General features: G+C 60.8%; 1 protein-coding gene across 7 annotated transcripts; it reads left to right on the top strand.

Moving 5' to 3' along the window:
* Positions 1-4,138: 4,138 nt before the first annotated feature.
* On the top strand, positions 4,139-15,215 carry ZNF362 (zinc finger protein 362). 7 transcript variants are annotated; one of them, XM_087755761.1, is made up of 11 exons: positions 4,190-4,219; positions 5,911-5,937; positions 6,045-6,129; positions 8,197-8,397; positions 11,827-11,890; positions 12,038-12,284; positions 12,439-12,760; positions 12,860-13,084; positions 14,428-14,506; positions 14,626-14,784; positions 14,881-15,212. In XM_087755761.1, exons 5-11 carry the CDS (start codon positions 11,828-11,830, stop codon positions 14,995-14,997), a joined length of 1,212 nt encoding a protein of 403 aa, XP_087611887.1. In that variant the 5' UTR covers positions 4,190-4,219; positions 5,911-5,937; positions 6,045-6,129; positions 8,197-8,397; position 11,827; the 3' UTR covers positions 14,998-15,212. The 7 variants fall into 7 exon arrangements, with proteins under 7 accessions (XP_087611883.1, XP_087611882.1, XP_087611886.1 ...); XM_087755756.1 differs by lacking the exon at positions 8,197-8,397 and having other exon boundaries at positions 4,140-4,219; positions 14,881-15,215; XM_087755760.1 differs by lacking the exon at positions 5,911-5,937 and having other exon boundaries at positions 4,163-4,219.
* The last annotated feature ends 836 nt before the right edge of the window (positions 15,216-16,051 follow it).

The raw sequence follows: 16,051 nt of genomic DNA, 5'->3' as shown, positions 1-16,051 counted from the left end.
AGCCGGCGGGCAGGGAAAACCCGGCCTCCTTCCCACGTGCGCCGCGTGCGCCGGCTCTGCCCGCGGGATGCTGACGGGAAGGGAAGGCCCCTGAACCACCGTGCTGGAATTTTCCCCCTCACCGCCGGATCGAAACGGCGCTGCCGGCGGGATGGGCACGCCGCGACGTGCCCGTTTGGCTCTCGGCACGTGTGCCTCCAGCCCGGCGCGGCTTTTTCCCCCTCGCCGGAGCGGAGGCAGAGCGCCGGGAGCAGCCCTCGCTCTTTGAGACCCCCCGGAACCGGCGCCCATCGCCTTGCTGGGTTTTAAGCCCGGCCTGGCTAGGCTTGGTTTAAGCAGTCCCCTCCTAAGGGCAGCGCGGGGACGGGGTTTGAGCCCTGCGCCCCTCCACGGAGAGCGCGAGGATGCACAAAGCCGCCCCACGCTGGCGCTTTTCATCTCCTAAGTGCTTTGCAAACATTAACTAATTAATCCTAATTAACTCATTACCTAATTAGAACCAAGGGCCCTCCCGTTCGCAGGCAGAAGGGAAACTCCTGCACCTTCCCTCCCCCCCCCCCCCGCCCCGAACACCCCAAAACCTCCGCTGCCTTCACGCCAGCGACGGCGAGGACCTCGGTGCCGATGGCCGCCATTCCGGGGTGAAAAACCCGCTTTATGGCTTCGCTAAGGCCAAGAAACCAGGAATGAGGATTTTCACCCAGCCGACCCAAGCAGCTTTGGGAACGCCGGCATCACCGACGCACAGCGTGCCCACACCGTCGCAGGGGAACCTCCCGTGCGGCGGGCGGCAGATGCTTTCACCAGTTTTTTACGGAAAACGAGGGATTTCTTGGGAAGGAAAGGAGCAGGCGGTCGGGATGGAGGAGTTTCGGAGAGGCGTTTCCCAAAGGATTTCCGTCCCGGTGTCCCGAAGATGGAGGACAAAGGTTTTGGTGACACCAAAAGAGCTGGCGGGGAGCCCGGCGTCGCCCCTCGGCGACCGTGTTTTCCCACCGGGACATCCCAGATCGCCCTCCGGAAACATCTCCCTTTCTCCACCGCGTCACCGGAGGGGTTTCACACAGCGCCGGCGCCGTGCCGGACGGATCCGGCTTCATGCCGACGCCAAAACGGGAAGGAGCCGCCATTCCCGGCCCTTTTCCCGGACACAGGTGTAACGGCCCCGCGGCTTTGCCGAAACCCCTGCGGCGGAGATTTACGGCAGTGATTTACCTCTGCTCCTGCCTTTCCCTCCTTTTAATCGCGGTCGGATCTATCCCGGGGGCAAAACCAGCCTTGGAACCATATTTTTTCGGAAGGCGAGGGCTTATTTCCTCCATTTTGCAACCCAGGATGGAGACAGGCACGGGTTTATTATTATTATTTTATATACATATTTTTTTTTTATCCCTGCATACCAACCACCTCCCCAGGAAAGGGGCCCCTTTCCCACACCCAAGATTAAATCCACCCAACGTAGGGTCGGAACAAAAAAAAAAAAAAAGCCCGGAGCGTTGCTTATCTCAGCCAACCTCACCAAGGAGGGGGCCCGGGAGGTGTTCGCCACCCCTCAATGGCCGCCCTGAGCTCAGGGGGGACCCGCGCCATCTCCTCCCGCCGCAGATTTGGGGGTTGGACAACCCCCCCCCCCCCCCCCCTCGAAATCAAGAATCACCTAAAATGGTGCAGAGGTTTAAAACCACCGGTTTCATAATCACGGCAAAAAAAAAAAAAAAAAAAATCCCAGCAGCCGAAAGCCCCAGCGCTGCGGGAGGAAGCGAAAGCACCCGTGAAAATAAACCCGACGAGGGGGAACCTGGTGACATCGGGGACGGACGTCGGTGGCTTAAGGGACAGCAGGGAAGCTCCGAGATGTTCCAGTCTCTCCCGGTGTCCTGTTTTGGGGTGACACCAGCGCTGAGCAGCAACTGTTAGGTGTCAACATCTGAAAATCAGATAAAAGGGGAGTTTTCGAGCTGCTGGCTCAGGTTCTGGGTTGAGTCATGGATAATGAATGGATCTGGGGACCTTCCAAGGTGTGGAAATGTTGGGCGAAGGGGGGATCCCAGGCCAGCTGGCTGGCGGTGCTAAGGGAGCGGTGGGGGTGAGGGTGGGGGACACAGCCAGAGCCGGGAGGGCACCGGGGGTGGCCCCAGCACCCTCGCCTTCGCCACGACCTTCCCCGGGGGCTTCGTGCCCCCCCGCTCGCCTGGGGTAGAGATGGGTGGATGCCCACACCTCGGTGGAGACCTCTTGGAAGCTCATCCCAAACCAGGAGATGTCCAGGGTGGTTAGAGATGGACACCCACACCTCGGTGGAGACCTCTTGGAAGCTCATCCCATCCCACCTCATCCCATCCAATTTCATCCCATCTCATCCCGTCCCATCTCATCCCGTCCCATCCCATTCCACCCCATCCCATCCCATCTCACTCCATCCCATCTCATCTCATCCCATCCAATCTCATCCCATCCCATCCCATCCCATCTCATCCCATCCCATTCCACCCCACCCCACCCCATCCCGTCCCATCTCATCCCATCCCATCCCATCCCACCCCACCCCATCCCATCTCATCCCATCCCATCTCATCCCATCCCATCCCATCCCATCCCATCCCATCCCATCCCATCCCATCCCACCCCATCCCATCCCATCTCATCCCATCCCATCCCATCTCATCCCATCCCATCCCATCCCATCCCATCCCACCCCATCCCATCCCATCCCATCCCATCCCATCTCACTCCATTCCATCCCATCCCATCTCATCCCACCCCTGGTCCTTCCCTGCTCCCCACCTCTCTCTCGGAGGCATCGTTTGGGTTTGCTCGTTTGGGATCCCGTTCAGGGCTTCTCTCTCCTCTCCATCGCCCTCCGGGATGCGGCGTTTTGGGAAAGTGTGAAAAAATCCCCACTTGTGGGGTTTTTTTGTTGTTGGTTTTTTTTTTTTAATTATTTTTAAATTGGAAACTCAGACGCACCATCATCCCCTGGACCCTGGGGAAGAAGAAGGGGAACCGGGTGGGTTTTGCCCCCCCTTTTTCCTTCCCCTATGGGCCGTATCTGCTGATTTGGGGCACGGGGCTGAGACGGGGGGACACACAGGGATAAAATGATGAAAAATCAGAGGAATAAATTGAAATTTTTTTTTAAAAAAAAGGATGCTCCCCAAAAGGGATGTGGGGAGGAGAAAGCAAATGGGGAGGCCCAAGGGGCTGCCAAAGCTGGGGGGTTTGGGGAGACCCCGGGGGTCCGCAGAGACCCACGGAGGGGATGTGGGGGGCAGAGATGGGGGGTGACGCCCCGAGGGGGCCATGGGGCGGAGGAGGCACAGAGGGGGGCTGCGGGGGGCCAGGGGGGATGAAGAGATTTGGGGGGCTGAGGAGATTTGGGGGGCTGAGGGGAACTGGGGGGGATGAAGAGATTTGGGGGGGCTGAGGGGATCCAGAGGAGCTGAGGGGAACTGGGGGGGCTGAGGGGATCTTGGGGGTCTGAGGAGATTTGGGGGGTCTGAGGGGATCTGGGGGGATGAGGAGAATTGGGGGATCTGAGGAGAATTAGGAGGTCTGAGGGGAACTGGGGGGTCTGAGGGGATCCAAGGGGGCTGAGGGGAATTGGGGGGGCTGAGGAGATTTGGGGGGGCTGAGGGGAACCAGGGGGGCTGAGGAGAATTGGGGGATCTGTGGAGAATTAGGAGGTCTGAGGGGAACCGGGGGGTCTGAGGAGATTTGGGGGTGATGAGGGGACCTGGGGGTGATGAGGGGATCTTGGGGGTCTGAGGAGATTTGGGGGGTCTGAGGGGAACCGGGGGAGGCTGAAGAGATTTGGGGGGTCTGAGGAGAATTGGGGGGGTCTGAAGAGAATTAGGAGGTCTGAAGGGAACCGGGGGGGACGAGGAGATTCGGGGGGGCTGAGGGGACCCGGGGGGGCTGAGGCGAACGGCGGGAGCTGAGGGATCCAGCGGGGCTGAGCAGCCCCGGGCGGGCCGAGGGAACCGGGCTCCGAGGCGCCTTGGGGGGCTGTCCGTCTGTCTGTCCCCCCACACCCCAACCAACCCCCCCACAACCGGTAACGGGAGGGGGGGCGAAGGCGGCGCCGGCGGCCGGGCCCGCCGCGGCCCGGGGCTGGGCGGGCGGTGGCGGGGGCGGGCGCGGGGGCGGGCGGGCGGCGGGGCGCCCATCTTCCTCCGTGCGGCGGAGCCGGCGGGACGCGGCGGGGGCAGCATGGCTGTTGGTATAGGAAGTGTCTTTTTTTTTTTTTCTTCCCCCCCCTCCTTTTTTTTTTTCCCTTTTTTTTTCCCCTCTTCCCTTCCTTCCCCCCCTTCTTCCCCCCACATCCATCCCTCCAAAACACCTCAAACCCCCCACCCCCCCCCCCCTCACCCCGGGTACGAGCGGGGGGGGGGCGGCCCCTCACCCCCCCCCCCCGCCCCGCGCTGCGTTTCGGCTTTTTTTTATTTAAAATATTTTTTATTATTTTTTTTTTACATTTTTTTCCCTCACACCACCCCCCCCCCTCCTTCCCCTCCTCGCAGATCTGCAGAATATGGCGTCCCCGTCCTAGCGTTTTAAAAATAAGCCGGGGCTGCCATTTTTGTTTTCCTTTTGTCTGCGAATTTTAATAAAACCGTCTGAGAATGTGGGAGAGGCGGCGGATGGAGGGGGGGGAAGCTCCCGGCCGGGCCAAACCCCCCCCCCCCCCCCCCTCCATCCCCATCCCCCGGCCTTTTTGTCTGGGGAAAAAAAAAAAAAAAAAAAAAAAGGCCACCCCCCCGCCCCCCCCCCCATCTCCCCTCCCAGGTCGAGGATTTCAACTTCACTTAACGCCAAACTTCGCCTTTTTCCACCTCTTTTTTTTTTTATTATTATTATTTTATTTTTACACCCCCCCCCCCTTCGCCGAGGAGGAAGAAGAAGGAAAAGGGAGGGGGGAAGAAGGGGGAAAGGGGGGGGGACATCCAGGAAAATACCCGTTTTACTGGATTTTCTCTTTTTCTCTCCCTCTGGATGGTCTAATGGAAAAGTTAATTGCAGCTGAACGTACCTATTTTTGTGGATGTTGCATGATGGGGGGGGGGTGTTTGCTTTTTTATTTATTCGTGGCTTTTTTCTTACACAGGGGGTGGCGGAAGGAGCGCGGGGGGGTGGTTATTATTATTATTATTATTATCATTTTTATTCCTTCCCCCCCCCCCCCCCTTTTCTTCCTTTCCTCTCTTTCCGCATTAACCGGTTTTGTCTAGAAAGTGGTCTCGCTGGCTGGAAGGTCTAACGGGGGAATATTTTTGCATCGCGCTTTGGCAGGAATGCGGCAGCCTTAGCGAGGGACCCAAATTTCCGTGGCGGTGCTTAGAGAGGTCTGTCTGTCTGCCTGGACGTATATTTAGCCATATACTATTTATACATCCATAATCTCCCGGCCACGTTGGGGGCCCGGGGGGGAGCTTAGAGCCGGCGTGGCCGCGGCGAAGCCGGACGAAGATGCCTTTTAACCCAGGAATGATTAATTTGCTGATTTTATTTCTTTTTTCTCCAGCAAATACCCTGCAAGGTCGGAGGATGCTCCTTGTTTTCCCCCCCCCCTCCCCGGCCCCGCGGTCCTTCGGACATCAGCCGGGTTTTTTAATCCGGGGAGGATGGAGCGGGCGATAGCGGCTTCGAGCCTGAGGCCTTTTGAGATTATAAAGTGATATTTTAGCGGAGAGGTAAAAAAAGTTTTCGGTCCCTCCCGGCGTGCAATTTGCCGAGAGGCGGAGGGTCCGGGGCGAGGGGATGGATTTCAACCCCGATTTTCCAGCCAGCTCCCCGTCCCTTGGCTTCGCAGGCAGCTTGGGGGTGAGCCGGGCTAAAAAAAAAAAACCAAAACAAAACCCCACATTGCTTTTTTTTTTCTTTTTTTTTTTTTTTCTTTTTCTCTGTTTTCAGGAAAAACCCCACGTTCCCACGGGTCGGGTAGGTCGGAGCCGCTTCGCTTTTGTTCCTCCGCTCTGGGATCTCGCGCGCCGGGGGCTGGCGGTGGGTTCGGGGTGTGTGAAGTTGTCCTCCTTGTCCCCCCGTAGAAAAACGCCCCGCGTGCAGCACCCGGTCTCAGCTAGAGCTGGAGATGGACGCGGATAAGGGGAAGCAACGCCAGTACTCGCAGAGGTGGGCATGCCGGCTTTATTGAGGGGACTGGAGAAAAAAACCCCGTATATATATATGTATTGACATCGTAAAATAACGTATATGCGCTTAATAATGTGTACGCATGTAATTATATATATGCGTAGAAAAATAGTATCTATATGCACATAATAAGAGGTGTATTATCATGTGCATATATATATTTGTATACAAGCGGGGGCAGATTTTGGCCCTCCCCGGGGGGTTTTGGGGGGTGCGGGGGGCCACCTGCCTGCCCCCCCCGGCGGGGAGGGGACCGGATCCGGTGACGGAGGGGACCCCGCTCACGGCGTAAGTGTGACTGCTTGAAATTTCCGTTTTAAGATCCAGATGTTTGTATGCGTAAAATAATCTTTTTCTCCCTTGAACCCCTGCCCCCTGCCATTATTTTTTTTTTCCCTTAAAAAAATGTGAATTTTCGGTCGGCGGGTGCGATGTCACGACAAGTGCATGTTGGATTCGGTGCGCGCTCGCTACCTCCTCGGCGCGAACCCCTGCTAAGCCGCCCGTGCCTCGGTTTCCCCACAGTGGTCCCGTCGGCGCGCGGCGTCACCCATGGGTGCTCTCCCGGCCCCCCCTTGCTGCCGTGGCGGGGCCGGCTGCCCCCCGAGCTGCCTGGTTTGCGGGCGCTGGCTTTGCCTTGCGGGTGCCCGGCTGGTCTCTTTTAGGGGGGTGGGTGTTTTTGGGGGGTCTGGGGGAGCAGGTACCCCCCAGTGCTGGGGAGCGGCGCACTTTGGGGGGGACACGGCCCCCATGTTTGGCACGAGCGTCGCCCTGTGGGTGCTGGGTTTCCCTGCGGGCTGTCCCCGTGCCCCCTTCGGTGGGTCCCATCGGTGACGGGACAGACGGACGGCGTTTCGACCCCAAGGATTTGGGGTTGTGCCGCCTCGCCCCCCATCTTTTGGGAGCCTTGGCTCCCCGGTTCCCCCCTCCTTCATCCCCAGGGCGGGGGACACGCCGCCGCGGTCCCCAGCGTGGCTTTGCCTCCCCTTTTGCTTCACGCCGGTGCTTGGCTCCTCATCCCTGCGCCCGTGCACCCCCTTTCCCACGCAGGGACCCCCGTAGCAGGATGGGCTTTACGCTGGGGCTCATTTTGGGTTGGTTTTGCTGAAAATCCGAAAGAGAAACACCAGTTAACGGCCCTTCGGGGGGCGGAAACGTGGGGTTTAATTGGTTCCATCTTGGGTGAATTCTTCTGGCGCGCGGTCTGCCCCCCCTCCCCGAGCGATGGGGATTTCAGGTCTCGCCCGTCGTTTCTGCTTCCCCGGCCTCACCTGCCTTCTGCCACCTCTGCTTTGGGGTAAATCCCTCCCGGATGAGGACAATCCGGGTGGGGAGGGATGAGGGTTCCCCGAGGATGGAAGTGGGATGGTGCCGGATGCTGCTTCCCACCCCGGCGGCTCTGGGATGGGGTTTTTGCGGAGGGGCACTCGCTTTCCCTCGGAAAACCCTCCTGCTCCGGGCAAACCCTGCTTAGACGCGGGGGGAGGCCTGTCCTTATGGGGGGAGAGGGGCCGTGGCCGCCTGTTTTTGGGGGAAACTGAGGCACGGTGGAGGGCAAAGCCGGGTTCTGCCCTCGCCCAGCCACGGGAGGTGGTGGGGACACGGCTACACGGGCACCACCGTCCCCTGTCTGTCCCATGGCGGTGATGGCGTGCTGGGATTCGGGGGGGGACACGCAGGGGACCTCACCCCGCTTGGCTCTCGCCCACCGCGCCGTCTCTGGCCGCCGCCGGCTTTCCTGCGCTCGCCGCTTGGCATGGCGGGGGGGATCTCTGTCCCCATGCTCTCGCCGGGACCCTCGGGGACAGGATGCTGCGGTTGGGGACACCGAGGGCTCGGCTTCTCACTCGGTCGAGGGCACGTTTAGGCACTCCGACCGCCGCTCCGGTCACCCCAAATCCCTCCCCTCGCCTCTCAGCGCCCCCGTTTGCCGGCTGTACCGGGTCGGTGATCGCTTGCCGTCCTCAGGGTTGCCGGTACCCGGGAGCTGCCCCCTTTCTTTTGGCGGTGCCGTGAAAAGAAATCTCTTGTTTCTTTTTATTTCAGCGAAGGCGAGACAGAGAGGGCTGCCAAGGTAGAGGCGTTCCCTAGAGAACTGTAGCTTGACTTAGCGGCAGTTGGGTAGGAAGTTGGAAGGCTCTAGTGAGCTCGTGCCCACCCGTGCCATCATCTACCTCCCATCAATCTGGAGCCTCATCGACACGTCTCCCCAGGCAGCTGCGGCCACCTGGCTTCTGAGGCCAGCCTGTGAGTACCAAAACACCGGCGTCCGACCGTATCTCGCCACCGCCGACCCCTCGCTGCCGCCGCCGCACCCCTTTCCCCCTCGCCATCCCCCCTCGCCCCGGCTTGCCGGCTTCTCACGCTCTCTTCCTTCCCCGTGGGTGCGGAGGCGATGATTTTTGTGTCTTTTTTAGGGTCGCCCGAGATGCTGCCGCTTCCCCCCTTCGCCCGGTTGAGCGGCGATGCCGGGTACCGCGCCGTTCTGCGGGAATTCGGGGTTCGGCCCCCGTTTTTTGGGGCTCCGCGCATCTTCCTGCTTGCTCTTCCGACATCCCTCTCCTCACAGCCGTGCCCGCTTGGGCGGCCGCGATGCTTTTTGCACCCACCCCTGTCCCCGGGGACAACCTTTGGCGTCCCCTCGGCAAGAGTTGGCCAAATCCGGTGCCTGTGGAGGATGCCGGGGCCTCTCCCGCTCTGCGGTTTGGACCGCAGGACCCCCCTGTGCCGCTGGAGAGCCGTTCCCCAGGGGGGTTTCCCCCTGCCCAGCCAAAAATTGGGGGGCACAGAGAGCCCTGACGCGCCCCCCTCGCCCCCCTACCCCGCAGAGCCGGGTCCCGCAGAGCCGGCGGGAGACACGCTGCAGCATTCCCCACCCTTCATAATTTCCATTTTAATGGATTTTCTTCTTTTTTTTTTTTTCTTTGCTGCATGTCAGCTTCCATTTTTCATAGTTAGCTGAGAATATAGAAAAAGGGAGTTTTTATATATATTTTTTTTTTTTTCCATCTGCTTTATATCCCCTCCCGCTCCCTCCCCCAGCCATCCCAGCCCTGGGAGAGGGGGAAGCCGCTCCCTCCGCTCCCGATGAAATACCGCACGATTTATAACATTACATCGGGACAGGAACAGGGATTATTTTTTTTTTTTTTTTTATTTTTGGCACGCCGACCATTTCTTTCCTCTTTATTCTGGGCAGGTTCGTCAAGCTCCGAGCGCGCTGGTTTTGCAAATAATTTATAATTAATTTAATAAGACCTCCTCACGTGGAGGCGGGGCGGGGGGGGATACACACAATATTTGCACTTTCCTCCCCAAAAATGTGCTTTGTGCCTTTGCCAACCCCTCCTCCAGCTTTGCCTGAGGGGTCCTGGGACTGTTGGTAGCGGTTTGTGCCACGTCCCGGCGATGGTTTGGGAACCGCGCCGGTGGTTTTGATCCTTCTTGGTGCCACCGATGGCTCCGGCGGAGCCCGGCACGCTGTTGGGACAGGGAGAAGGACGGACGGATGGATGGACAGACAGACGGGAAGGACGGAGGTCGCAGGGCACCTGCTGGGACAGGGGAACAGCTCCAAAAAACCCTTTTCTAATCATAGCTCCGGCTTCCTGTTTTCCCATGCTGCGGGGCTGCCGCCGGCCGCGCCGGAGCGGTGGGATTCGTGCCGGGGTGCTTGGCCGTGTCGGGGGGGACCCAGAGCCCTCCTGCCCGTGCTCCTCTGCCTGCCCGCTTTCCTGCCTGTCTCCCATCACGAGGAGTTTTCCCTGCCACGACCTCCTCTTTCGGCCCCGTCTCCCGGCGCGCCGGCCCCTCGTGCCGTCATCCCGGAGTCCCCCATCCCATGCTCGTCATCCCGAGCGATCTTATTTTATTTATATGTATATATATACGTAGCCAGTGGGTAAACACACAACGTGGGCGGCGTGCGGGTACATATATAATCTATATAAAATAGCCGGTGGCGGGCGTGTACGCGTATGGGAAAGCGCATTTAATAGCCCCAGCAAGTTCCCTTTCTGTGCGCACCGGCGTGGCGCAGAGCGGGACTCCCGGCTCTGCCTTTTGCCTGCCTGCGCCGCGGAGAGGGGGGTAAATATGGCGGGCAGAGAGAAAACGGGGAGGAAAAACAATCGTGCCTGGGGATATTGCGAGGATCCGGGTCTCCTTTCACTTGAAAAAGCCTAAATTTGGTGCACGGGGAGGTGACACGGAGCGGTTCGAGGCAGGGAAGGGGAATTTCCGAAGCCGGTGTCTGGGCGGTCTCCCGGCCTGGCCGCGGCGTTGGGGTCTGCCACACGAAATGGCTCCCGTTCCTCAGCACTGCCAGTGCGTAGGTCCGAGTCACCCCAAAACGCGCCTTGTCCTGCGCCGCGCTGCTGTGTACCGCGAGGGTCGGGCCGTCCCCTCCTCCCTGCCTCAGTTTCCCCCCAGGAATGAGCCTGGAGGGGTCCAGCCCGCGGCTCTTTTTCAGGCTGGGGTGGCCGTGTGGGTGCTAAGTCCCTGGTGGGACCGGGACCCCCTTTTGCTGGGTGCTGCTCACCCGCCGACAGAGAGCTCGGGGTCTGATTTAAACCGAGGGGCAGCGAGTGAGTGCGATGAGGAGGAGGAAGGCTCACTGCCCCATCCCAGCCCCAGGGTGCTTTTTTTGTGGGAGCAGGGATGTTCCCGGACAGCACCGGTGCCGTTCGGAGGAGGCTGCCCATCCGGCAAACGCAGGACCGCGGCCGAATCCACGCAGCTGTGGCCCTCCGTGCCTCGGTTTCCCTAGCCGCTGGTGCTCTGCCGTAGGCACCTCGCCCCCGAATCCCGCCACCCTGAAGGCTTTCGGTGACGCGCTTTGCCGGAGGTGCCGGTCTAGTTTCTCCCGGGATCCCGGCCGCAGCCTGGTTTACATTACAGACAGAGCTCCTCGGGGACCTCTCCTCTACGTTCCGCCGGGGTCCCTTGTACACTTTACCCTTAAACACCCCCGTAATGAGGTTTGCCGGCGCGGCGATGCCCGTTTATGCCGGGCCGTTAGGCCAGTGTCGTTTTCTCGCCGTCCCCCTTTCAGATGTTTTCTATTACCCGAAGACGGATTTAGAATTAATTTTCCCAATGTGTTTAAGCGTCTCTATAAATCTCCCGGCCCCGCTGCAGCCGGGTGTTCCTGCTGAGCTGCTCGCGGACATCGCAGGTCGCTTCGCTTGGGAGTCGGGGGGCTTTTTTTTTTTTAGGGGGGTGGAATTCGGCTGGGGTTGGCTTTGACGTGCCGCCATCGTGCTGGCCCTTGCTCCCACAGCAGTGTCCCGCCCGCCTCCGTAATCCCTCCTGGAGATACCGGAGGAGCAGCGCGGATACTTCCGGGGCTTGGGAGATTGGGTTTTTTTTTCCCCAAATTTCCCTCCCTTGCCAAATTGCGTCCTCCGTCCTCGTGCGCTCGCTGGCGTTTCGGGATCTTCGAGGTGCTCGGCATCGCCCTGATCCTGCAGGAATTTCCAGCTGGGAAGATGCTCGGGAGGTCCCCGGCCCTGCCTGCTCCCTGCCTGCTCCCTGCCTGCTCCTAGAGCCTGGGTGTTGCTTTTTTGGGGGGTAGGGTTGGTGTCGGGGGGGGGTTCGAGCCCCGTGGGGAGGCGGGAGGGGGGATCCGTGCGGTGGCCAGTGCCCCCCGTAACCCGCCCCGCTCTCTCCCCGCAGGATGGCGGAGCCTCGCTTCAACAACCCCTACTTCTGGCCGCCCCCCCCGACCATGCCCAGCCAGGTAGGACCCGCCCCCCCGGGACAGCGGGATTTTGGGGAGGAGGGAGGACAGACGGACATGGGGGACCCCCGGGGCGGGGGGCTGGGGGTCCCGGGGGTGCCGTCTCCACCCCTGACCCACCTCTCTGCCTTCTTCTCCCCCCCCCAGCTGGACAACCTGGTCCTGATCAACAAAATCAAGGAGCAGTTGATGGCGGAGAAGATCCGCCCCCCTCACTTGCCCCCCACCTCCGTGGCCTCCCAGCAGCCCCTCCTGGTGCCCCCCTCGCCCGCCGAAAGCAGCCAGTCCATCATGTCCCTCCCCAAACTGCAGCAGGTCCCGGGTCTCCACCCTCAAGCCGTCCCCCAGCCCGACGTGGCCCTGCACGCCCGACCGGCCACCAGCACCGTCACAGGTACCGCCACGGCAGGGGGGGTTAGCAGCTCCCGGTAGATTTTGGGGAGGGATTCCCCCCCCCCCCCCCCAGTTTGGGACCCTGCCGTGAGAGGAGAAGGGAGGGTGGACCCCCCGCAACGCCAACGCCCCCCTCCCCTCTCTTTGCCCGCCAGGGTTGGGGCTGGCTTCCCGCGCGCCGGCGGTCAGCACCTCCGAATCCAGCACGGGGACGGGGACCACCACCCCATCGACTCCCACCTCCACCAGCCAGAGCCGCCTCATCGCCTCCTCGCCCACCCTAATCTCAGGAATCACCAGCCCCCCCCTCCTCGACTCCATAAAGACAATCCAGGGCCACGGCTTGCTGGGGGCACCCAAAGCGGAACGAGGCCGTAAGAAAATCAAGGCGGAAAATCCCTCGGGACCGCCGGTCCTGGTGGTGCCCTATCCCATCCTGGCTTCGGGGGAGACGGCCAAAGAGGGGAAGACGTACAGGTAGGCAGCCACCCGCGCGCCTCGGGGGGATCGGGGTGATGGCGGGGTGCCCCCCTCCACCCCAGCCCGGTCCCTGCGGGGTTCTCCGTGCCCCTCCAGGTGTAAGGTCTGCCCCTTGACGTTCTTCACCAAGTCGGAGATGCAGATCCACTCCAAGTCGCACACAGAGGCCAAGCCCCACAAGTGCCCCCATTGCTCCAAATCCTTCGCCAACGCCTCCTACCTGGCCCAGCACCTGCGCATCCACCTGGGCGTCAAACCCTACCACTGCTCCTACTGCGAGAAGTCCTTCCGCCAGCTGTCCCACCTCCAGCAGCACACCAGGTGAGGGCACCGCGGCCCCCCGGGGCTGGCGGGGGGCCCGGGAGCCTTCGGGGGGGCCCTGTCTGCCCTTAGGGGGTGGTGGGGCGTGCGCCCAGCATCTTGTGTGCCGTGCTTGTTGTCCCCACCGTGCTCGTTCCCACCACGCTCATCTGTCCCCACCGTACTCGTCACCACCGCTTTCTTCATCCCTACCATGCTCATCCATCCCCACCATGCCAATCTGTCCCCACTGCCTTCATCATCCCCACCACACTCATCATCCCCACCATGCTCATCATCCCCACCACACTCATCATCACCACCCTCATTGTCCCCACCACGCTCATCCAGCTCCATTGTGCTCATCATCCCTACCACACTCATCGGTCCCCACCACCCTCATCCCTCCCCACTGCCTTCATCGTTGCCACCACGCTCATCATCTCCAGCACCTTCATTGTCCCCACCACACTCATCCATCTCCACCGTGCTCATTGTCCCCACCACCTTCTTCATCCCCGCCATGCTCCTCCCTCCCCACCACACTCATCATCCCTGCTGCCTTCATCATCTCCACCACCTCCATCATCTCCACCACCATTGACCCCACCATGCTCATGGTTTCCACCACCTTCATCATCCCCACCACGCTCATCATCTCCAGCACCTTCATTGTCCCCACCACACTCATCCAGCTCCACCGCGCTCATTGACCCCACCACCTTCCTCATCCCCACCACGCTCATCCGCCCCCACCACTTATCGTCCCTGCTGCCTTCATCATCCCCACCACCCTCATCAGCTCCACCACCTTCATTGTCCCCACCACGCTCGTCATCTCCACCACCCTCACCATCTCCACCACCTTCTTCGTCCCCAGCACCTTCGTTATCCCCACCATGCTCATCATCTCCACCACCTTCTTCATCCCCACCACCCTCACCATCTCCACCACCTTCATTGTCCCCACCTTCTTCATCCCCACCACGCTCATTCGCCCCCACCACTTATCGTCCCTGCTGCCTTCATCATCCCCACCACCCTCACCATCTCCAGCACCTTCTTCGTCCCCACCACCCTCATCATCTCCACCACCTTCATCCCCACCACCCTCATCATCTCCCGCACCTTCACTGTCCCCACCACGCTCGTCACCACCACCTCCCAGCCCGCCCCGCTCACCATCCCCACCTTCACCCCCCAGCTCCCAGCCCCGGCTCCCCCCTCCCCCCCCCCCCCCGTGGGCGCTTTGTCACCCTCCCGAGACGCCGGCATCGCCGCCCCCGTCCCTGCCGTCCCCCCTCCGGGCGCCGGGGCGAGAGGGGACGGCGCCCTCACCCCGCGTCCCCCCGTGCCTCCCCCAGAATCCACACCGGCGACAGACCCTACAAGTGCCCGCACCCCGGCTGCGAAAAGGCCTTCACGCAACTCTCCAACCTCCAGGTCAGCGCCGCGCGGCGGCGGCGGTGGCGGCACCGGGAGCGGGGAAGAGCCGCCCTGAAAGCGGGGCGGGGAGGGCGCGAGGGCGGTTGCCGTAACCGTAACCCCGCGCCGTTTCGCAGTCTCACCAGCGCCAGCACAACAAGGACAAGCCCTACAAGTGCCCCAACTGCTACCGGGCCTACACCGACTCGGCCTCGCTGCAGATCCACCTCTCGGCGCACGCCATCAAGCACGCCAAGGCTTACTGCTGCAGCATGTGCGGCCGCGCCTATACCTCGGTGAGCCGGGGAGGGGGCACCGGGACACCCCCCCCCCCGCATCCCAAAAAAAATCCTCCGGCTTCTCCCGCTCACCTTCTCCCTCTCCTCCCGCAGGAGACCTATTTGATGAAGCACATGTCCAAACACACCGTGGTGGAGCACCTCGTCAGCCAGCACTCGCCGCAGAGGACGGAGTCGCCCGGTATTCCCGTACGGATCTCCCTCATCTAACCGGGGACGCCTTCGGCGGCGGTGGCGGCGGTGGGGGGGGGGGGGGGGCGGACACCCCCGCATGGGGGGGGAAGAAGAGGAGGAGGAAGCAAACCCACCCGCAGCACCCCCGCCCCGGCCGGGAGCCCGGGGGGACGCGCCCAGGCCCCCCCCCCCCCGCGTCCCCGCAGGTTTGGTGACACCCAAAGACGGTTTCAGAGCACTTTGAATCTCGGCGGTTTGGTTTATTTTTTTGGTTGGTTTTTTTTTTTTTGGTTTTGGTTTTTTTTTTCTTTCTTTTTTGGAGGGGGGGGGGAAGGGGGGCAGCGGGGGCGGGGGGAGGGTTCTCCTCCTCCCACCACCCCCCCCCCCAACCGTTTTGGATACAAATATATATATATATTTATTGGCCAAGAACTTGGTGCTGCTAAAAAAAACCCGAAATAAGACCCAAAAACCAACCGTGGCTGCAGAAAAACCGAAGCCGGGGGGGGGTGGGGACCCCGCCGCCGCCTCCCCCCTCGCCACGGCCTCTCCGGCGGGAGCAGCCGCCGCCTCCTCGGGGGCCTTTTTAAACCATTTGGGGGGGGTTTTTGGTTTTTTTTTGGTTTTTTTGGGTCCCTTTGAAGGGAGAAGGCGGCGGGCGCAGCTGCGGCCCCCTCCCCGCCACCAATTCCACGGATCCCCAAAAATTCCGGCTCGGAGCAGGGGAAGAAATGGCTTTGCCTCGCGCCCGCCTGTACAGAACCGGGGGGGGGTGGGGGGGGTGGGGGTGGGGGTTTGCGCCCCAAAAAGAACAAAAAAACAAAAAAAACAAAAAAAAGGAAAAAAACCCCAACAAAACCACAAAAAAACTCATTATATTCTGTACTCTTCGGTTCCGTTTTTTGGATATTAACTGTGTTATTTTTTTATACACTTTTTAAGCCTTAACTCAGCGTTTTATTTGGGGGGGGTGGGGGGTGGTTTTTTTTCCCGCCAGGGTGATTTACTTTCCCTTTCTTAATTTTTAATCCCCTCTTTATTTTTTTTATCCCCCCCCCCCTCCCTCCTTTCCCCCCCCCCCCCCCTCGAT

Source organism: Nipponia nippon, unplaced genomic scaffold, assembly GCF_047370975.1.
Source record: "Nipponia nippon isolate SJK-2023a ecotype South Korea unplaced genomic scaffold, ASM4737097v1 scaffold_19, whole genome shotgun sequence".
Lineage (NCBI taxonomy): Eukaryota > Metazoa > Chordata > Aves > Pelecaniformes > Threskiornithidae > Nipponia > Nipponia nippon.
This window is presented reverse-complemented; position numbering and strand designations above follow the sequence as displayed.